Raw genomic sequence first — 24,609 nt, forward strand, 5'->3', positions numbered from 1 at the left:
AAAAAGTATGTACCATATGTAATCAAACGCATGTAATGTATGTATCATATGTAAAAAAAAAAAAAAACATTCTGCATTAAACCGAAAATATAATATGCGAATAGTCTAAATGTAAATAGCCTATATGATAAATATAACACTTTGTCAAACTTAAAAAAAATATTATATATATATAATAAAATGTAAAATGCAGCATGTAATCATGTTATCCACCTACGAGTAGTGTCACTGTGAAACTATTTTTGCAAACGATTACTGTGATTGTTATTATTCTGTTAAGTGAATTCCACATTGTGCAAATTATAAAGATATTAAGAGCGAAATACATACGAGTAACATAAGAAAGTATAATACTTTTCCTAAATATTGTAATAGATATAAACGTCATTTCTCTGAGAAATAATAAAAAATGAAAGTAAAGTGATACAAAATTATTGCACGGAATTATAAAGTAAAATTTTAAAGTTTCATTGTTTATAATATTACAATGCAGATGCGTATAGTTTATGTGAAAGTAATGTATGCTGATATGTACACATGTATATAATGTAAATAAGTTTAAAAAATATTGAGAACAATTCAGACCCCCTGGGGGGGGGGCTACAAACACATCTTAATTTCTCTGGTTTAAAAAAATGTATACTGTCAGCATTCCAGTTTTATTAATACGAACAACGTTCGCATTAATTAACGTATTATTATTAGGAATATCTTTCTATCTCTTCAACTGCCATAAATGCTCTTTGTTTTCGTCTCTAAATCTTTTAAAAGCCGGACTATATGCTCGTACTCAACTCTGTGGATTCACCAGCACCAAGACGGATACAATCTCCACCACGCCATTTCCAATTAATAATAATAAAAAAAAGGTCCCCTAAATTAATAAAGCCACATCATGTATCATCTGCCATTAATCCAATCATGGATTCCTCGTTGTCAAACATTACATATATGTGTGATATTTTACTAATGAAAGACACAATGAAATCTGGTTTTGAGTAACTAATATGATTGTCAAAAAATCGTTTTGTAGCTTGAAATAACTCTCATTTTGAGTCATTCTTCTCTACTAGAATAGACAGCTCAGAATTTCCGCCAATTTCCTTAGTTAGTTATTCCCATGTGACGTCAATAAACGCCGTATGGTCACTCCCATACCTCTTAAGGTTTGGAAGTGAAGCCTTCTACTAAAAGAAGTGATAGGGTCGCAGATGCCGATTCCACACAAAGTTAGTAGGACAATCACAAACATCCATGCCCATGGCGAGATTCGAATCCACAGCCTTTTGGCTAGACAGCGGAAACCTAACCACTCGGCGAACCAGGCCAGGGCCAATTTCCTTAGTTAATACAAAATATTCCCTACGCATTTTATAATTGATTTTAACGTCATCACTAAACAAGGAATCTGTGTCTAACATAGTGAAGGTGAAGCAAGAGATATTCTTTATTACATAGAATCCTCCTCCTCATCGCATTCATCAGCAAAAGCAGCTATTTTCTAAATTATGACCTAGAACCATATACAACTCTGATTTGCTGTTTTCAATCCCGAAACTTCTATTCACTTGCTTCAGAATCTATTAATTTCTTCGATAAATAACTCAGATACTGAAACTCCTCCCTCAAGTAATTTTCTTCAGAAATCTACAAAATATTCTCTATCTATAGCCAATGAGACCAAATTCAACATTATCTACAGTGAACTTAACTACTCTCGGGTAACATTCAGTGACATCTTTCCCGTCTACACAGTAGCGTATTTGCATTAATCATCTCTAAAGCACTTACAAATAACATCACCTTCGCCACTTTCTCCGTACCTCTGAAGCGTCTTTATAAGCAAAGATCGCCAGGCCAGTTCGATTAACAGTTACGATTCGGTAGACATTACTGCTTAAAAACTAAGAACATATATGTTAATTACGTATGTCGTCCGACCGACTGGTATGTATTTTAAGGGAGGGGGAAATCTTCCTGTGAGACCGGCTAACTCACCTTCAGTTCAAAAACCTTTACAAAGACGGAATTCGAACATAGTTTTCCAAACGAAAAAGAGAAATGCCGAGTTGTATTCTCGACCAAGGTGCTCTCATTTCGGGTAAAAGGTATTTGCACAGCTGACACCATTGGTTGTCCTTGAATCCACTTGTGCTATTTGTAGCATCAATGAATCTACTATTAGTTGAAAACTGGACTGATAAACTTCCAGGTGCTACTCTTCGGTGTCTTATAAATAACATTTCTGAGGTTTAGCAGGATTTACTGGGGAGATGACTTTATAAAATAAATATTTTCTTGTTATTGTTGAATGCATAAAAGGAATGGTAACAGTGATTAAATACCATATTTCTCTCTGTACTGGATTTAATAATTTCATTTACTGACTCAAGTTAAACCTAAATGTACTGAAAAGCACTTCAATTTAATGTTTTTTTTTTTTATTCAAATTTGCTTTTTTTTTCAGTTTATTTTCTGATTTTAATATATTCAGGGAGAAAAAAAGACGAAAACTTCAGTGTAACTTTCTATCGAATTAGTAATCTTCATTAACGTGCTGTCGATAATGTCCAAGAGGGAAAGGGGGGGGGGAAAAACGAACTTAAAATGACTAATTCTTGGTTTCTTTTTTAAGAGTGCATGGTCAAGTACAGAAAGAATTTCGGTTTTATTTCATTATTCCCTGTCATCTCTTCATCAAAGATTGTTAAAATTGCAGGATGTGATATCACATGACTAATTTCCGCGTGGGCATGATACTTTTATTCAGACAATTACACAGATGAAGACAGTGAATGCAAATTGCTCCTGTTGGCTTCATAGACCACTCGGTAAAACCAGAGCGCAAACTGCTCGCGACGTTTAACGATCAATGTTATATTCAAGTGCTTGAGATTGTTAAAATAAAATCAAGTGCGATTTCAAATGAGACTTTCTCAAGTAACCGAAAAACTCCAAAAATGCTTCCAGTATCGGCAAGTATGACCATTTCAATTATTCTAAACTATCGCTGGACATGAAATTATTTTTAATCTCTAAAACTTTGAAAAAAAAAAAAGTATCATTTAATAATAATTTTCCGCTTTAAAAAGCTGCTGTAATTATATTATAGTAAATGTGTTTTAGTATCAACTATTCTTTCTACCATTTAACTGAGGGGAAGCAAAGTTACAATTGTGGATGCGTTTACAATGAGAACACTTGATGACCTTTCTAAGTAGTGCTTTAATTACCACTTAGCACGCAAGACCAGATCATTTGATATAACACTTTCGTCGTAAGTTATTGCATTTTCTAGAGGGCAAGGATAGAAGATTAATTTTTCCCTAATCATAATATATTTCCAGATTTATGAATTCCAATAATAGTGAAGGAATTTGTTTTCAAAGTTTGTTAATTCACCTTAAGGAGTATTTTCGAACATGATTATGAAAAGTAAGTGTTTTTCTCTTAAATGAAATTCCTTCTTAATGTAATAATACAAAGACATTTTACAGATCAGCCTTTTGTACTGAAACATTGCTGTTACTATTCATTATCGTGGGTCTTTTCCTAGCAGTTGTTGATGGATCAGGTAAGCACACTGTATATAAAATCCCTCCCATGCTAGTTTCAATAATCTTAATATTTTAATAGCTTGAAATATTTAGAGGTTATTTCACTATTTTTATATTTGTGGGATTTTTTTAGAATATTTCCAGAACCACTTGATTTTCATCCGTTACCATCTCGCATTCTCCATTATTTATGAGACAAAAACTGTGGTATAAAATTCCATTTTTTTACTGAAAAAGAGAGCCAAAAGGCTTCACTTCGGCAATGCAAAATTATTAAAATAAAGTGGATATTGAATCCAACATTATTTCATAGCCGAATATAGAAACTACAAGAGTTTCATGCCGAATATAGAGACTATAAAAGTTTCGACGGATACAAGCGTACGCCAACCTTTCATGACTGCGCAACTCGTAGTAAAGGTGGGACAAGCAAAACTTGTACTTGTCTATCATAAAGAACAAGTTCTGCATCACTTCATCCTGAGTATTCTTGGTCTAGCTCCCACTGACGAGACCTCAAAAAAGGTCGAAACCGGTCTGGGTAGTGACCTCTTCCCATAATGTATAACATCATACATCTCCTAGGAGATGTGTTTTACATTATGGAAAAATACTAAGGACAATAATCGGAGCTTGCTCCACCTTTATTACGAGTTGCCCTGTCATGAAAGGTTGTCGTACGCTTGTATCCGCCGAAACTTTTATAGTCTCTATATTCGGCGTGAAACTCTTGTAGTTTTTATATTCGGCTATGAAATAATGTTGGATTCAATATCCACTTAATTTGAATAATTTCTTTTTTTTTTTTTTTAATCAGTGCCTTTTTTTTCCCCTTTCTAATTTAGTGCCTGAGCGTAAAGTTTCTATCTTAAGCAAACGATTAAGGCATTTGTCTATCACAGGCTAGGTCATATCCGTAAACCATATGAACAGGCAAGAGCCTTTCCGTAGAATATAGAAAAAGCGTATAAAGGAACAAAGTTAACTGGCAACTATTGAACGAATTCATAGACTTCATTTGGGTTCAATGCATATTCCCACAAATGTGAGAACAACATTTCAGACAATATTCTCCGTCTAATTTGGGATTTGTGGTGTTAAGAGCCAGAAAAGTAGTGCAGAAGTGGTTATATGTGTATGTTGAACGAAAAAAGAATACCAAGTTTTTTTGAAGATGATGCTATGAATGGGATGTGTGTGTGTGCCGGAATAAGCTACATATGAAAGTCAGTCCTATCTAAGAACTTGTAATAGCAAATTCTTAGTCATACGTTCTGAATTATCGTCCTGTCAGAATCCGAATTTAGCGCTCAGTATGTTCGCAAAGATAAATCTAAAATGCACCACAACACTTCAGATATTCATTTAGAATTCTTACTTAATAATAAGTAAGAATTACTGGTTTAAGGATTAGTGATTTAGGAAATTGCTCTGTATAACCCAATAATTTTGTGTTGCTGATCATTATGAATATTCCCAAAATAATAAGAGACATGGATTGCAAGGTTCAGAAAATTTCCGAAATTTAAAATTAATACATGGATATAATCAAGGAGGAGCCTCCAAACTAGTTTGAATCCCATCTAGGATAGGAAAAAAGCCTTTATAAGGCCATTAAATGACATTTCAGCGCAAGGCGAGTAATTACCAGTCTCAAACAGAGTGGAAGAGTTTTTTCATCCCGCTGTACAGACTGCAGGAAAAAGGACTAGCCAATATAAAGTATTCGGTAGGATTTGGTTTCGAATGTCCGTATAGAACGGTGCGGGTCTACGCAGACGTAAAACAGACAGATATTCAAAGAAATCGAATTAAGTTAAAAGAGCTGTCCTTTATATAGAGAGTACACTAACCCCAGGTTAGCGTAATACTAAAATGTACACTGATGCTGATATACTTATTACCTTTTTTAGTTATAGCTGATATATTATTTACCTTTTTTTTTTTCTTAAACATACTTAAAACTAAACACATTGATCTACAAAATGAACATTTTAATCCAAATAATATTTTATACATGAAATAAATATATATTTAATGTATAAAAAATTCAAACAAACAAATTATATGGTAAATGATTTTCATTGCCAGTATGGGGGTAACATCTCGAATGTCGAAAGAGATATTCAGTCTCCAGAACAGGAGATCAGATATTCTTCCCGACCATAGTATCAGTGGATTACATGTTTGCTATTTTTTGTGGGCAAGACTATCATTAAAAATAAATATACCACGCTACAGGTTACTATTTAAACTGTTCAAAATAGGAGTGATTTAATGGCTTGCTATGTATTAAAGTGATGTGCTGCTTGTACAAGAGGATTTGGGTGAATTTTGATTATATGCAGAAGAGTACCACTTAAATGTTAATAAGTGCTCCGGAATGCAGAAATGCGGTATTTCCTTTATTGATGGGGATTTACTTTAAGAAAGAAAAAAAAGTACAGAATTTATGGACAATGCCTTTAGGAGGGACACAATGTAAAGGTTGCGAAGATAGCACAGAAGGTCGCCTTAATGACAAAAAAAAAAAAAAAAAAAAAAAATGAAAAGTTAGTAGCTGTTGCAATGTACAAAACAATGATGTGCTACTTTAGACCTGCGCAAGCAAGCCCAAACACGCGAAATCACGTAATTTATACGTAAAATTTTCCAACTGTTATACAAGCAAAATAGTAGCCACTTTAAAAACTAGAATGTTCATAAAAGAAAGGCTAATTTTCCGACGTGCAATAATAAACTAACTCATCCCACAATAGGGATTGATTACCCTATTATCGGAATGGATTCTCCTTCTGCCATAAATGTCGATGGGTCTCGCATCTGTGGTCGAACTTTGTGTGTGTGTGTGTGTGTGTGTGTGTGTGTGTGTGTGTGTGTGTGTGTATAAATTATTTTAAATGACTGATACCGAGTAAAAATGAATGTTCAGAATATATATATATATATATATATATATATATATATACACATACTAGGGGGGGCTCCCCCCCTGAAGCCTACGTCGCCCAACCCCCAGAGTTCCGGACTGGTAGGCCGGTTCTCCTTGAATTCTGATGACTCGAATTTTGAAGACTCGACACTCAGGGTAGCCCCTGAGTTTCAAAATGTTTCAAATAACTTGACAAAAAACGTGACACAAAAACGTTACAAAAAATGGCTTATCATTTCATATTATACAGTAGATATATATATATATATATATATATCACATAACACCTGATGAAATGAAAGGCAATATTAGCAGCTTATTTCTTATATCTGTTTGAAACCAAAAAAATGCTATAACCAAAGTGATATACTTTGGTTAATTCATTTTTAATATAATCCGTATTTAGAAATGGCTAATTTGGTTAATTCATTTTTAATATAATCCGTATTTAGAAATGGCAGGAGGTAAAAACTGACCAGAGACAGAAAATTTAAATAAGAGCGGATAGAAAAAAAAAGTTTCATAAAGATATATAAATTTTTATATACACGAGATGTTATTCAAATAATAGTACCTTAGTAATGTTGGAGGATAAGCAGCGTGCAGGGAAAAGAAATAACTTAGCAGAAGATTTGAAGACCTACACATTTTAAGAATGCATAAGGGGGAAGAGTTTATTACAAAGGATAACAGTAAAGGGAATGCATGACTAAATAGATTTGTAGTAATAACTGTTTAGATTCTTGAGTGCAGAAAGAACATTTAGATTGATTATTGACCCGTTTTTCTCCAGTTTATTGTACTCTCTTTCACACAAACGTCCCTATTGGAAGTTTCTATACGTTGAGTACGATGCTATAGAATTGCAATACGAGTTCGTGATGAGTCTTCACTTCCATTCCTCACTTACGCCCGTCTGAGCCTTAGTGTTATACGTGTAGATAGCAAATGAGAAATCTTAAGTTCAGCACGCTAAAGATGAATGGACTGAATCATAACATGGTCTAGCATGTAGTTAGGCTCATCTTAAAAGAATTCGAACACTGACTGTCAACTTAAAATATTCAAATTACAGGGTGATTGATTAAATGAATAAAAATCTGAAAAACATAAGAGACGAGAGTATTATCATACACACGGTTTATTTATCTCAACGTATAAATCGCACCAGCTGGTTTTGAATATTTTAGGATATCGTCATTGATACAAGATATTTAGTTATTTAGGTTTCACCAAAGCAACTCAGTCTATGATTCACATATGTATGCTATGCCTGCAAATTTTGTGTGTGTGTGTGTGTGTGTCAATGCTGTGGCAGCATCCCTGAAAGCAGTGTTTTCGCAATATGCATAAAATACAGCAAAAAAAAAAAAAAAAAAAAATACTGATATATTTTTAGCAGTTTACAAGTACGGTTATTTATGACCCATCAGGAAGTTAAGATATAGGAGATCATACAAAAAAATGAAGGCAGGCTTACTAATTAATAATTAGTCAGTAATTTGGAATCCGTATGCAGCCCATACTGGCCGAGTGGATAATATTCTCGCTCTCCAAGAAAGTCGTTAGCTCGTATATCATCACTGGCGGAGGGAAGTTTGATTATTATTATGCGACACCTTGAAGGAGATGAATTGCATCGTCCATAGTGATACTGCCACCCTGCTTACATGAGGCGAGAAGTGGTTTAAAAAATTCCACGTTTAGTAAGTAGGGTGTCCATATAATATAATCCTTAGCCCTGTCATGGTACTAATACCATAGGTTCACAACCTTTTGTGAGTGGGTAGGATTCACATAAAACAGAGCAACAATGGAATGCAAGTTCTTATTGAACGGAAACGAATCAACTGAATATCACCCTATAGCAGTACTTGTAAATAACTCGAATAGGTGAAGATAAAATTTGCATTTAAGTCCAAACTGCGCTTTTGTTGTAAATACTGCCAAGAGAAATCCAGCGAGAGCAAATGGAATTCATTTGCATATGCCGGTCTGGTTGACCGAGTGGTTAGCGTATCCGCTCTCCAGCCAAAAGGCTGCGGGTTCGAATCCCGCCGTGGGCATGGATATTTGTGATTGTCTATGAAAATACTTGTGGTGGTGGTGGTCGGAGGTAGATGGCGTTGGTGTAGATGAGTGTTGAATGGTGGAGACAGAGAGTTGTAGAGTAGATGCCCTCCCTCGATGAGTCTTTGGACTACCTGGAGGTGTTATGTAATAATAATAATGATTATCATAAGAATGATAAAAATTGTTTTCTGTAATAAGCGAGTAGGGATCATAAAAAGCGCGAAGGGACTAAAGACTGGCAAGTATATTCAATTAATTAAGTGTTCTTGTGTTTTGTTTACCTGTCTTGCAGAATGAAAAACTCGAATTTTATCGCAAAAACAGAGGGAAAAAACCTTGCGACCGGCAAACTTACCCGAAGGATTCTTAACGTCCTAGAAGGCATTCAAAACCATGTCTTTTTTCAACCAAAGGAAACCGTCATTACCGAGAAGGCACAAATGCTTTTAATTGAATTTCACTAGAGTATTTTAGGCAGTCTATTACCACGAAAACTTAACACGCCTCACTCGTTCAGCTCTCCAAGACCAGGTTCCCTGCGAGAGCTGCTATTTAGCTATCTCCAAGATGCCGTTACTGCCAAGAATTCTCTATTGGTTAGAACCATTTTGTCTCTAGTTAAATTTACTGCTCAAATCTACATGAGTACCGCTAATAAGTAAAAGTCGGCATATGGAGAGATTTTCATAGAACACCTCTCTCTCTCTCTCTCCTGTTCATTGTTACAGTGGGCTGCCATAACCTTCTCTAAAAAGCAAGCAATAAAATATAGACCAGCATAAATTAACCAAATCTACAAACATAAGATAGTATGAAGGTAGTGGAAAGTCATTTTTATGATAATGACGTTGAAGACAGGTTATGTACCTACAGATCTTTGACACCTTGGATGAGCAAGGATCCAAGAATCTTGTTCTTGACAAAGTATAAAACATAAAATTAAATATCAGCTTCGTGCCTCCAATAGATGATGAAAGTTCCCTACTTACCTAGAACGTTTCATAAAATTCATGTCATGTGGGATTCGAATTCACAACCTGTAGATTTCAAAGCGAGGAGCTAACGACATGGCCACCCGAGCGTGATTGTAGTTTGTCTCAAAACTACAATTTTGAGAGTATGTACTCTCAAACTAACTTTGAGAGTAGATACGTTCCTTAGTGTCCTTCAATGTACTGCATTGCAAAACAATGCCTGAATATGTCAGTTTATTTTCACGGTATTGATTACAACACAGAATGATAAGAAAATTAATATTTATTAACCGATATTTCGCTGGTATTATATCCATATCAAATAAGAGCTAATAAGTTAATAAATATTAATTCTTTCTTATCATTCTGTGTTGTAATCAATACTGTGAACGTACTGCCAACAAATAAGCCTTTCCACGTGTTGCCTGAATAATTTGATTCAGATGCTTCATGTCTCTTTTTCAGTTCATTTATATTCGCGCGTACAACGATTTGTTTTCGAAATTTCCAAGAAAGATCAATAGCACTCGTTAACTTGACAGAAATGGAAAGCTATATATTGGCAATATAACTGATGAAAAACTCGAGTTTCGGAGAGGAAAAACAAATAGATCCAGACAAGTCATTTTTTAACAACTCTGGACATTGGCCAAGAGAAATGTTCAATTTTTAGAGTAGCAGCATCATTTAGATAGTTTTCCTTTCAACATTCGCTGCAACACAAACCACATGAAATACATTATACCTACGTTATTAGGTAACAAGAAGCCCCAGGCATACCGCACTATTTCCGATGAGTGCTAAGGAGTTTCGCCCACTCACTGAAACATAATTGCCATCATGTTCTAATGTTATCTAAGTTATGATGTGTCATTAAATTAGTCACATTTATAATTACAGTATGCTAGACTATCCTAGGAAGAAGTGATTCAGCATTTTAATAAGAATTTGGGAATGAGTTTAGGACAATGTTAGAGATGTCTGTATACAATGCAGAAAATATGCATGCGTTTCAGTATGACAGGAAATTCGAAAATAAGTGGACAGAAAACGCTACAACTCTGAATATACAGAGAAGGCCGGATGAGTTACCGCGTGCTTGAATTGTGTTCACTGGTTTAAAACTGAGTTGATGTCGTTAGCACATCCGGCGCTGATTTCAGTGATGTAATATTTGACACTGTGCGAATGAACGAAAAAATATATAGAAGTGAAAAATCGCTTTGTTGTTGTTGGAAAGTACTGTCGAGCTTTTAACTACCGATTCCCATATTCAATTGCCAAAGCACAATTTTTAATCGATAAATCGATTTCACTGATAAAAAAGCAGGAGTAGCATTTTAGCCTACTTTGAGATAGATTTCCAATGTAATATGATTGTGAAAATAAATCTTTACGGAGCTAGCAGCTTGCTACTGGACGCTTGAATGGGTATGAACTACGTTTGGTTCTCTAAAGATTCATGGATATTCCTCTAATTTACATAAGTGTATTTGCCATAAAACAAACTTTAAGGGAAAATGGTTTGTTTAATTTGCATAAATCAAAAATTAGTAAACAATTTTTCGAAGTATTTTACTGAATATCGAGCTTAAATTCTCAGATAATTTTCAGATGACGGCGTTCTTAAAGGCGCAAATTGTTTTCCATAAAACAGTTTGGCGTATGGAAAATCAACGAACAGGATACCATCTTCCCTTGCATGTAAGACTCAATGGCCTGTCAAGGCCAAGTAACTGTAGGAATTTGTGGTTTCTTGCTACTCTAATTAATGCTCCGATAAGGCGATTTGTTCCTATTTGCGTAATGTATTGTGGCTGTAAGCGTGTGTTTTTCTGGAGGGTTTGCATGTTCTGCTAGATGAAAAACTTCGTGAGGAAAAATTGTTCCTAACTCACTTTTAGTTGAAAAATCGTGATAAAGGGTCTCGTCTATATCATCTAAGTTATGGAGGAGCTAACATTTTATAAATACTTTTGCACACACACACATAGAACTTCGGAAATACAATCTAATAGCCACAAAAAAATGTACTCGCCTAAGGTATCGGTCTATTTTATATAAATATTTTTATAAACGATGTTTTAAGAAACGAAATGTTATGATGACAAAATAAACTAATACATTATTTAAGCCTTACTCATATTACACGTTATTATACAGAAGTATCCTTTCCCGCAATGCGGGTTTAAAATGTACGCCACTCACTAAGATACTGGCTATTTACGTAAAGGCTTCTTATGTAGTGCAGTGTGTCTTTTCTTGAATGAAGTCCTACAGAGAGCAGGCACTCGCATGTATCATCAATAAATCATTCAGGTGGAGTGATTAAACTTCCTTTTTATTAGATTAATTTCACTAAAACTTCGTTCACATGACGAAGTGATTGCTGGTATAATGGTTACAATTTCAAGTAGTTTTGAGAGAAATTGAAACCTGTTTTTATTATTCGTTGTTCTTTCAAAAAGATCTTGAAATTTACTTTCAAATTTACGTTCACCAAATTTACTGCAACTGTTTCTTCATTATCAAAACATTTGCTGAAATATTTACCCCCAAAGCTTTATTTCTTCTTTCCCCACATCTCCAGATATTCAAGGCTAAGTAAATGTGAAACAGCTTTAGAAATTTCGGATTCATTTTCACTAAATATTTTTTATCAAATACATTATTCCTTCATGGATTAATTTTTTTTTCCGTCCAACATTTTGGGCATCTCTCTCTCTCTCTCTCTCTCTCTCCCTCCCTCCCCATGCATTATATGAATACCATGGTATATTTTCATTTTCTTTATCAAGCCAAGCCTTTTGATATTGCAGCATCATTTTAATAATTTATAAAAAATTATAAATTATAAAGAAGAATTTTAATAGATGTGCCATATTATGAAAAAGGTTGAAAATCACTGATTTAAACGATTACACACAGCGTAAACTGATAATGAAAATTTTGCAATTCAACTACCATTAATTGTATTTTTTTTTTTTTTATTTCAGACACTGGAAACGTTAACAGAATCATTGATCGGATATTGAATGACATTAAGCATAATCCTGATATCGTATCCAAAATAGACCCTTTGCATGTAGATGACATTAGGAGGAATGACTTACATATCTGGAATGGATCGCTATTTGGTATTTCTAGTGTCCGAAGAGAAGGAAACGTTACAGTGTCCACAATTACAAAAGGAATCACGAATGTCTCGGCAGGTCTGCTTCTCAGGACAGTCGCATATAAAGGAAATTATAAAATAAAAAAACGGCATTTTGGTATTTCAGGAAGCATAGAAGCCAACACTGAAAAGATGGTTGTGTCATTTTCTATCCATACCAATTCTCAAGCTAACAAAATCAATGTCGAGTCGCTAGTAATAAAGCGATTTACTGGATTTAAAGTCACCAAAATTACTGGATTAACCGTATTACTGAATTGGCTTCTCAAGTTCACAGTAAATAGTTTAGCACGAAAATATAAAAGTAAGATCGTCAATACTTTGGAAACGATTATAAGAATTAAGCTAGAGGAATTCCTTTCCAAGTTTGAGTCTCATTAAAACATTTGCATATCATTTCGTAGGTGCAGGCATAATGAACCAAATTAGAGCCCACATCGAGAAATGTAAAAAAAAAGCAGTAAATAACCAACTGATAGGACTAACTAAAACTCATTTGGCGACGAACTAAATATGTCAGGCTTCTTCAAAAGTATGTTTCAAAGCTTTATAACGTTAACGAGCAAGGTGGCCGGACATCTCAGAATATTTCTGGCTTTCCCTTGACATTCTTTGTCCTGCAAAATACCAATATATCAAATCAATACAAGAAACGTAATTAACACCGGATGCGTCTGACAGCATCGATCTGGAGAAGTTTGTTATCGTCTCGTTCTAGAATCGTAGGTGGAGGCGCAGATTCTTTTGCACACCATATTACTAAATTGGTCCAAATCATTACAAATACTTTATTGCGTGATGTAAACAAAAATGACAATTTATGTATAACATTCTTTATCTGGACTGTTGTGACTACTATTTAATTTCTAGTATGTACATTGGATTTATAGATTAAAGAGGTCCATTTTATAGATTAAAGAGATCTATGTTTATCATGCGGTTTTGTTATGGTTTATTTTCAACTATCTCGACTTCTAAAAATTCTTTTTCATATTTGGCCTGACTACCAAAGATCAAAATCTGTCCATCCTGTTGAAAAGTTGAAAGTTTATTTATTTATTATTTGTTTAATGCTATTTGTCTTAAAATATGTGATCAGAATTTTTGCTTATACATATTCTTAAACATAATTCATTAAATCAATTTTCATACTTCGCTGGTTATCGATGTTCATGCTCATTACTTAAATCTTCTTAGAATGTGATATGCCACGAAATCCATTCGGGAAGGTATGAGTTATTAGAATAAAAAAGTACTGAATTCTGCACGTGTATACTTTTCATATGTGGTGGTTTTGTTATTTATTATTATTATTATTTTTTTTTTTTTGTAAATGCAACCTTGTTTCAGTTTACAGACGTCGGGATGCGCTAGTGTTCGAATTTTTTTTTGTATATCAATCCCACACTGGGGTGCTACAAAATTTATTACACATCACTCCCATGTACTGAGGCAAGATTAGTAAAGGAAGTAATGATACACTTCAACAGAACAATGTCTGTTGAATTGTATCGCTAGTGAAAGTCGCTCTAGAAATGATATATGACAGAAAAAAAATGACATGTAGTTGAAAATGGTACTTATAACAGAGTTTGAAACTGTATGTGAATGTGAGAAGTAATTCGCCAGAAAAAAAACTACTAAGTGTCTTTAGAAACGAAAACTGAGAATTTCTGAAAACCAAGGGTTTTTTTTTTTATTTTTTTTTTAGAAATACTAATGTGTCTGTGAAACGAATGATTAAACGCAAATGTTAGCGCAGGACGAGAAGAGAAATCTAATTTCTTACAAATCCTCAGAAACAAATAAAAGTAAGGCAGATATCATTTAAGGTAAGTATTTTTGGGAAAGTTTTTTTTTTTTTTTTTTTTAACTCCAGCACTTAAAAAAAAAAGATAAACATATATTATAACCGTGGGTAAGCTAAGAGATTTTTAAACATTTTTCTCATTATACTTTGTTTTACATAACTGTGCTCTAGAGACCAAACAGAACGTTTTCAACCACTTCAGGCCTCCAATAAGGGAGGTGGTGGTCTCACCTGAACCGGGCGATGAAATTCATCCCCTATCTAAAGACATTTGCAAACATCCATACCTACAAGAGGATTCGAATCCGCAGCCAGTTGGTTGGAGAATAAGTAAGTTAGCAATTCGTTCAACCCATCTGGCGAAGTTGCATTAAGAAAGATGAGTTTTAGTTGCAATAAAATTTACCACAGTATCATCCATTTGAAAAATAGCAGGGGTTCGGCGTTGAAGGTACTGGTTAAGGATAAACCGAAAGCTTGGAAGGTCTAAGCATGTAATGCTTGTCAAATGAGGAAAAGGAATTGTGTGTACTATGATTAACAAAATCATATTTTTTTTTGTTTTGAATTGGTAAGGAAAAACTGAAGAGAGGAAGCCGCTACCATGCGGCTAGCCAATTTTGCAAAAAAGGTAAAAAGCAGACTACAGAAATGTAGTTTGGAAGAGAAGAATCTAGGTAATGAGTATGACAGCCATTTTCTCCTAGAAAGTGATTAACGCATTCGCATTAAAATAAATCAATAAAAGAAAATAAGCTGAATGAACTAGTATTGTTAATACATGTAACAAGAATGTTGTTTTTAAGGGTGGTTTTGTATGCACAGTCAATATAGTAGGTGTTAATACGAAGTATGTTTCACTTAAACCTAGAGCGGAATTAAGAGTAGCCTATTTCGTTATAATAAGCGTTTTTCCGTAAATGCATAAATAACACATCTGGCAACGTAACACAGCTGTTTGTCGTGAGCTGCAATAATGGACTGCTGGCAGGCAAGGTAACATGAATTGATGTTCTGTAATCAAAAGGCTCATTTGTGTCAGTTCAAACGTCCTTTCCCAGTGCTTTACCGTAACTCCTTTCTCTTCTCCTCTCTCTCTTTACCATTTCATCACTATTTTCATCCCCCCTATCTACCTTCCTACTATTTTTATTTTCTACTATTTCCAACCTTAGTCCTTATGAAGAGCCAAACCTCTATAACTCACGAAATGTTCTTAAACATATGATGTCCTCTAACCTGACTATATTCTTTCCTTCAATGGCTCAACTGTTAAATTCAAGTGGGTTTTACGGCAGGCGCTTCAATAACACCAGCTTTGGTATCTCTACATAGTTCTTCCTTCTACGTGTTAGCTCTACTGGCCTGTTACAGAGCTATCTTAAGCCCTTCTAAGTCGTACCCTTACCGAGGATAAGGTGACTAGCCCTATGCCCCCTGGTATATTCTATGGCTGTAGCTGCGTGTGTTCACGGGGCCGGTTTGCTTGCTTGCTTGCGGGAGGAAAAACCACAGATAAACTGGGGAGAAAAACCCTTCTGCCCACGCCCAAGACCGATTAACTTGGCTATGTCTGAGAAAGAGCCTTAAGCTCATCACATCGGCGGCGGCGGGAATCGAGCCCAGGACACTCCTTTCCCAGGCATATGGTTGCGAAGCGCATAGCCACTAGGCTAACTGCGCCGACTCTACATAGTTAAAACACTAAAATATGTTAATAAAGAAATTATTTAAAAACACTGCTCTTTAATTTCCACCAACATGCTTTTAACTTCTTCCTAGTTCCTCTATTTGCAAAGCTTATTGGCTGCTTCCTTAAAATGATCATAGGATGCTAATATTTAAGGTTATTGCCGACTAACTAAATATGATATGCAATTTTGGCACCACATGGACCTATTGTTTTGTTTATTAAAAATAATATGAAAAATTTGTTTATTTAAAATAATAAAAATAAAAATAACACATTTTCGAATATGAATATCATATTCGAAAATGCTACTGCGAAATGAACTCAGTCTTCTAATAAATTATTAAAATGCTTTCCATTCCACTCATATATATATATATATATATATATATATATATATATATATATATATATATATATATATATAACTATAAAATGCTTTCCATTCCACTCACACACACACACACACACATATATATATATATATATATATATATATATATACACACACACACACACACACACACACACACATCACCTTTACTTCTCAGTCAATTTCCTCATGACTGAGGACTTGTGAACCGATGCATTCGTCTTCCTCTACATGCCTCTTCTTCTGTCGTTTTAAATGCGGTCTCCAACTTTAGTCCAATTAGAGCAGAGATTTGATCCAGCCACCTCCCAGGGCTTGGCATTACCCTATATGAAGAATTTCTCAATATTCTCTTCCTTTCTTCTTGAGATGTGTCTGAAATATTGAGAATTCTTCTCACTACCATGTTGCAGGGACTCATTTCAAGATTGAACTGGTCTCTGATGTTCAGACTAGTTTTCTCTGTCCAAGGAAGAATAAACTCGAAGCATCCTTCTCCAGGGCCCACATTTCAAGCAATAATCTTAACTATCACGTTCAGTGTCCAGGACTTTGAACCATATAGAAAATCACATATCTGACCATCGGATCTTTATATCGATAGGCATTTTTCTATCCTTCCCGAGCTTTGTGAGATAAATCGTTGCTCAAAAGAAAGATTCCGGTATTGCGACCACATGTTTATTAAGATAAATAAAGATGAACAAATCCGACAAGTTTCGTATGTCGTTTGACTTACATCTTCAGGGGTTAAAGGTAATAAAAGTTTAAACACAAGAAATGAGAAATTACTCAAAATAGTCCATTCTATGATATTATGGCCGTCTAACTGTTCATTAAATTAAAAAATCCGAATTCAGAATCTGTGCATGCTAAGTTTCAGCCCTGAGTTTCAAAACGTTTCAAATAACTTGACAAAAAACGTGACAAAAACGTTTTATAAAAAGGCTTATCATTTTATATCTATAGGGGAGATATATATATATATATATTTATATTTTTTTCCCTTACTCCTTCCCTTCTCTTTTACCTTGCGGTGTCGAGGAGTTTTCTGTATGTAACCGCTACCATATCTAGAATAAGGTGGTTAGCCCTATGCCTTCTGGTGTGTCCTATTGTCTGTTCTGGGGGGAGGGGACGAAAAACCCGAGTCTCCGGTTGAAAACCCCCTACCTCCGTATGAGACCGGCTAACTCATCTTTAGTCGAAAGAGAGCCAAACAAACATTCCTCACGTCACTGACGGGAATCGTACCGAGGTCGTTCCGACCAAAGGGCTTCGTCTATACTGATTGAGCTACGGAGTCAATTGTTATATATATTATGGTTAATTATTAGAAGCTATGAAATTCTTGACAAATATATAAGAATAGTCATAAAGGAAGTAAAATTTATGTTATTGCACAACAAACATCAGAATGGTTTGAGATAAGGACTGGGGTGAGACAGGGTTGTGTAATGTCTGGTTAACTGTTTAACAGTAATTGATTAGATTATGAGAAACGTTACAGGTGCAAGAAGAGTTAAATGGAATCCTATGTCACAATTGGAAGATCTAGAATATACAGAAGTCAGTCTTGATATCATCAAAATACACTGATATATAAATAAAATTGGAAGCATTAAGTGAAGCAAGTTGATCTTAAAATAAATTTGACTAAAACAAAGGTTCTTAAATTGAACAGCAAGTGCCACAAAGAAATTAAAATCAATCAACATGCAGTAGAAGAAGTTAAGAATGTTATATACTTGGTAGAAAATGTAGATACTGAATGACAGGGATATAATGCAAAGATTGACAAAAAGCAAATACATGTACTACTTTCAGAAAACTAATAATATATGAAAATCATCCAATTATCAAAATAAAAGCAAAAATAGTTTAGGCCATGTTATATGGATCAGAGACATAAAGTGACCAAAAAACAAGAAGCTAAATTGGAAGTTTCAAACAAAAATGTCTGCATAAAATATTTTTCCTCCAATGTATAACAAATTAAAGGTTGGTCGATTGGTAGAGCCTCTGCTACTAATGGCTCAGTTAAGTAAGTTTGAGCGCGGTTAGTAGTTGGAAGGGGACCAATCGTTCGATGCTGTTCGCACACTCTCCTTCGATGAGTTCTTGAACTTCCTGGAGGTGTCAAATAATAATAATAATACAATCATGACTTACATAAACTGACTGAGCAAAAACGTATCACTAGTGAAATTAAAAAACGCAGGTGGAGATGAATTTTAGCACGTAATGAGAATGAATAGCAGAGAGAATTACAAAATAGATTTTACATGGATTTCAGAAGAGAAAAGGCCTAAACTAGCTTGGCAGAGAAAGAAAAGAAGAATGGCTGGTTATGAGAGCTGGAGAGAAGTTGAATTGGTGGCGCAGGACAGAGGTGTCTGGAAGAAGAGGATCTTGGCTTTATGTGACATGAGGAGGCACGAATAGGATACGTAAGTAATGAGAATGTTTACATTACAGTTAAATTGTTGCTTTTTCATTAATAGAAATGTACAAAACTCTACGTAGAGCATATGTAAAATTTTTCTTTGAATTTCAGATTTTTCATTACACACAGAGCATTTCTGTGTGTACTTGCTGCTGTCATATACAAATACACCCTGAACTGAAATGTTCTGGTGGTGGTAATAATAATAATAATAATAATTTCGTATGATGATACAACGGCTGAGAGTCCCTTTTTACGGAACCATCTCAGTCCCTCCATCTCAGAACCGGCATAGCTGACGAATCAGGCCAAGAGAATGGCATTATGTACTTTTCATCTCTCAGGGTAGTGGAGGAGCTGGTTGTGAACAATAGGAAAAGACCGGACGAACTGCCCACGAAGTAAATATCTTGTGCAAAAAGTATCAGAAATTTATACTCTTTGAGTGCCCAGCAGTACTGACACGTAAATATAAGATCTGTTGCAGATGTTCTCATTAAGTCCAGTACTTGTGTCTCTCATAGTTATCACTTTGACTGCTCGAAAACACTTGAGTTGTCAGCAATTCTAATCTAATGAGGATATTGAATATAAAGTTAGTTGATAATTAAGATCAATTTCATTTTATTAAATTTACTAGAATAACGAACTACTTAATATTACACTGTAATAATAATTTCAGTCGCGAAGGACAACTTTACAAAAAAAATTAACTTTGAAATGTAAATTAAATAAATATATATATATATATATATATAATAAAAATTCGTTTGTAAAGTTAAGGCCTTTGTCTTGCATTCTGATCAACCCTTGTATAACGCAGCATATTTTTACAAAACATAAGGGAACAACAAAAGGTTTTATCTGAAACATCCGTAGAATGTCAAAGTATATTGACACTGTGTTTTTCCAGAATTATCACTGCGAAGTGATAATGCAGGAAACTGCATTTCCTTATACAAATAAGGAAATGGAATAAGTACTTTTCTTCAAACATGCAACAAAATCCGATTTCGAAAACAGCAGATGCATTTCAGCTAATTCTTTCATTACATTCTCTGGAACATATTTTCTGTGACACGTATTACAAATTAAGGAATAGGAGAGCGATTAGGCATCGCTGTTGCTTTTATTTATATTGAAGTGAAAATTAAAGAACAGCGAAAAAGGGGGAACAAAATTTAAGTTTATTGATGTGCGTCTAAATGTAATTTAAATTTTAAATTCCAAATCGAAATAACGTTTCACATTTCTCAGCATATAAGAGGGGAAAAAATCGTATAATAAAGAAATTTCCGATGCGTGCAAAGGTCATCACCTGAAGGCGAAAGGTTCATGAAGATAAATACAGACATAAGATATGTTGGGACCGGAACTACCTAACTGATTTAGGAGGCAGAAATTCAAAAGTGATCGATGTGAGAACCCAGCAACGTCTATTACTCAATGAAAGTATAATTTGAAAGGATCAAATCCTCTTCGGGTGTAGACTGCTCACTAATAGAAACTCGAATTTCAGGTTCTTCAATAAAAAAAAAAAATCACATTTTTTTTTTAATAGCGCATAACACACGCACTGATTTTTTTCGTCTTAAAGGTATGTTTTGCGCTTATGTCTGCTCTGCTATCCGTAAGTTGAAGAGTATTCGACCTGAAATCTCTTCTTTTCGATCTTCTTTGGCTAAAAATGTCTTTGCCTTAGTCTGTCAAATAGTTTGTTTCTTTCTATTGCTCTCAGCTCCTACTAGCCATACTGAATGTTTTGATTTTCTTTATTTGAGCCTTTCCCCCAGTCAAACTTTCCCAATAGCGAGATTATCATCCAAGAAAAATTTAACGATGTTCACAATTTTAACTAGCCTTACTTTTCCAAAAGGTATATCCAACGCGTAGATATGGGCGAGGCTTTTTTGATCAACAACGATCTTACCTATTCAGATAACTTCAAGAATACCAAAAAATACTAACCATTCCTCGAGCTTTTCCTACCTTAATGATCCTTCCAAGTTGAGTGAGGAGACTGTTTGTTATCCAAGCAATTCAAACAACAAAGTAGCGTTGATTTCTTCTATTATAGGCTTGGTTTGGTTTATTTCGATTTACGGCCGAAGCAACTCAGGATAGGAGGACAATGCATTATGTATGTTAATTGCGTGTGTTCTAATGGCCAGTCTGCCTGTTCTGAGGGACGAAAAACCCGAGTTTCCTGGAGGAAAAAACCCCTGCAACTCACCTTCAGTTGAAAGAAATGATAAAGATTCTTCACATCCTGGACGGATTTGAACCCAGGTCGTTCCAACCAAGGGGCATCGTCGTAGAAACCTATCACACACACACGATTCTCCAAGTCTCTTTCTGCATAGAATAAAAATGGCAAATGAGATGATTTTCGCGATACTGATTTTTACTGCCTAGGGTGTATTACTGTTTCCAGTATTCGATCTGCACTGAACATCAATGAAAAACGATCCTTATCGGGATACAAACATTATTCCACATTCCACTTTAAGTTCTTGCAGACTACTGATCAACGCAGTCATCAAGCTAGATTAAGCTGCTTTAGAATGATGGTGCAAGCAATTAACGCTATGAAACTAGTACAGGCGTACATCACAATCATACCACTCGTTAGGTTTCAGACCACCGTCGTATAGTGAACTATTACTTGTAGATTCATGTAATGGTTTTATAAAGTTTTATGCAATCATATATGACATAAATGACGTAATGTATGCCCCACAGAGCCTTGCATATCCACTTCACTAACATCCGTGGCCACAACTCCAACCTTAATATTGTCCACTACCACCTCCAGTCTATCAAACCCCACCTACGTTTTTTGGAAGAAACTCCAATTTCACCTGCTCCAGTACTATTCATCTAAACCTTCAAAACTACACAATCTTTAACTCCTTTAGACCCAAGGTGGCGTCTGTACATATATCCCCTCTGACATACCTTGCCAGAGAGCATTCATCCTAGAATCGCCTAACTTTGACATTCTTTGGCTGAAAATCTCACTACCCCACTCAGTAAAATTCATATGTTGTCTCCATCGCTTCCCAAATGGCACCTACCACCCTGAGCTCTTTAATTGGAATGTGAACAATTTGTGTAAGGATTACACAAACTGTTCACATGCCAATCAGAATACCAGATAACCTGAACCACCCCCAAACACCCTAGATCTTTTCCTAACCAATGACACTTCCAAATACAAAGTGAAGGTAGCGGCCCCTAGGTAATTCCGACCACAATCTAGTGCTCATCTCCCCCCCCCCCCCATGCAACTCTTACACAGACACTTCCATACAAGAGTAGTTTGGCATTATAGCAGTGCCAAGTGGGACAGGCTTCTATGCCTCATTCCCATGTTTGGACAATTGTTTCCGGCCAAACATATGCACCGAAGTAATACTTCAGCATGGAAACATACATTCCCCACACTACTCTGAACTACCTTCGTCTAACTAAATCCTGGTTCTCCAAATGATATGCCAAAGCTATACAAATAAAAAAAATCAAGCATACCACAACTATATCACCCCATCTCACATCAATAATACTCAAGCCGGGAATAACTGCAAGAAAACTATCAATGTTTCCAAACCAGGGTTGGAAAAAGCAAAATGCAGAAAACTTCAGCATATACAAGTGGCAGCCGAACCTTTTGGTTTCTTGCCAAAGCAATTAGTCGTAACTTTTGCCAAACACTATTCTCACTTTATCATATCTAGATGGTTCTATTTCAACACCACCCACAGATAAAGCGAATCTCCTGCTTTCACACTTTGCTTCCAATGCACGCTTAACTGACAATGGTAAATCCCTCCCAACTATTCTAGATGCCTAACATACAAAGTCTCCTATATCCTTTTGCCAGAAGGAGATCAGAAAAATATTGTCCAAATTAGACACATAAGTCTCCTGGCCCTGATGGCATTCCTCCAATTTTCCCGATGGTTTGTGCACCATAACTGAATCTTATCCTATGTCCCCTGTATATACTCTCTTACTATACTAGTATAATCCTACAGCCTGGAAATTGGCCTATATTCAACCCATTCCCAGGGCGACAAATCCTTGCCGTCAAAACTACCGCCCTATCTCACTCACCTATCTATGAGTCCTATTTAAAGTAATGGAGAGAACTATCGATTCGCAGGTCCTACACTACCTCGAAGGTACCCGGCTAATAAATGAACACCAGTATGGATTCCGTCGCTGCCGATCAACAGGAGATCTACTCACATATATCACCCATATCTGGACAAATGCCTTGGAGAAATTTGGTGAATCGTAAGTGATTGCACTTGATATCTCCAAAGCCTTTGACCGGGTCTGGCACAAAGGCTTACTAAGCACTCTCCAATCATTTGGTCTGTCTCACGACTTCTGCTGTTGGATTGCAAGCTTTCTCTCTGTGTCTATGTGTGTGATGGTGGATGATTTTTATCCTCTCACCATTCAACTAATGCCAGGCTCCACAAGGTTCTGTTCTCTCACTAACCCTCTTCCTTCTACATATCAATGACCTACTTCAGTTGACCTCTAACCCAATACAGTTTTGCAGATGACAGCATGTTGCACTCCTCCTTTCATTTGATAAACCTTACTCTATACAATTCACTTCAACCTACAGAGCATTAACCACCACTGCCCTCAATTCTGATCTCCAAGTCATCCTCCAATCAGATCAGATAACCTCATCAATTCCAATGCCTTAAACCCAGTTCTGACTTATTTCTCACAAAAAAGAGCCATCTACTCCCAGTATTATTTTTGAAACACTCAAATTTCCAGACAAGATGAAATCTATCTTCTTGCAATCACTCTGACATCAAGCCTCTTCTGGCATAAACACATCACAATCATTGCATTCTCAGCTTCCAAAAAACTAGGATTTCTCTTTCGCTCAAGACGTTACTTCCTCTGAACAGCTGTTAACTTTATACAAATCCGCCTAGTTGTTGAATACTGCTCTCCCATTTGGAGTGGGAGCTCTACGAGCTCCCTCAAAATGTTGACTGAATACATACAGAGAACTGCAATTAGATTAATTAATAACCCATCTCTTACCAACTCACTCCTCCCACTTTCGCACAGGCGTCTGCATTATCTGTATTCTATAAATATTTCCATGGCAAATGTTCATCAATAATCCCCCCCCACACACTCAGTACTAAGTCCGTTGGAACATGCAGCTGCCGCCCAACATCCCTTCACAGTACATTTTGAAACCCACAGAACAAGTTTCTTTTCCTTCTCCATCCCTGCTACAACAGTAGCAGGGATGGAGGAGGAAAAGAAATAAGAAAAGAACGCTATAGGTTGATTAACCCGTGTATAGGCTTAACATAAAAAATAAATAAAGCATTAATTTACGTTAGTTACGCAAACGAAAAATTCAGAATATTTTTTGCAAACGTAAAAGGTACTCTGAATAGCTTGGCTTTAGTTTGATCATGAATCTACACCATTAAAAGTTTTTCCCATTTCGGCAATAAGATTGTCACGTTTACGAATAACTATACTATTAACTACTGTAGTACTTTTCACTTAATCATTGTTTTTAACAA

The 24,609-nt window shown here is 35.5% G+C and overlaps 1 protein-coding gene across 1 annotated transcript in view; it reads left to right on the top strand.

Moving 5' to 3' along the window:
- LOC150099674 (uncharacterized) overlaps positions 1-13,554 on the top strand; it is a 31,892-nt gene extending 18,338 nt beyond the window's left edge. The window contains exons 3-4 of the mRNA XM_090403476.1: positions 3,498-3,574; positions 12,533-13,554. Coding sequence (XP_090259602.1) covers positions 3,498-3,574; positions 12,533-13,092 — 637 coding nt within the window. The 3' untranslated portion in view covers positions 13,093-13,554. The remainder of the gene's footprint in view (positions 1-3,497; positions 3,575-12,532) is intronic.
- Positions 13,555-24,609: the final 11,055 nt, after the last annotated feature.

The sequence above is a fragment of the Typopeltis vanoorti genome, chromosome 14, assembly GCF_054136105.1.
Source record: "Typopeltis vanoorti isolate ZY-2024b chromosome 14, IOZ_Tvanoo_1.0, whole genome shotgun sequence".
Taxonomy (NCBI): Eukaryota; Metazoa; Arthropoda; class Arachnida; order Uropygi; family Thelyphonidae; genus Typopeltis; species Typopeltis vanoorti.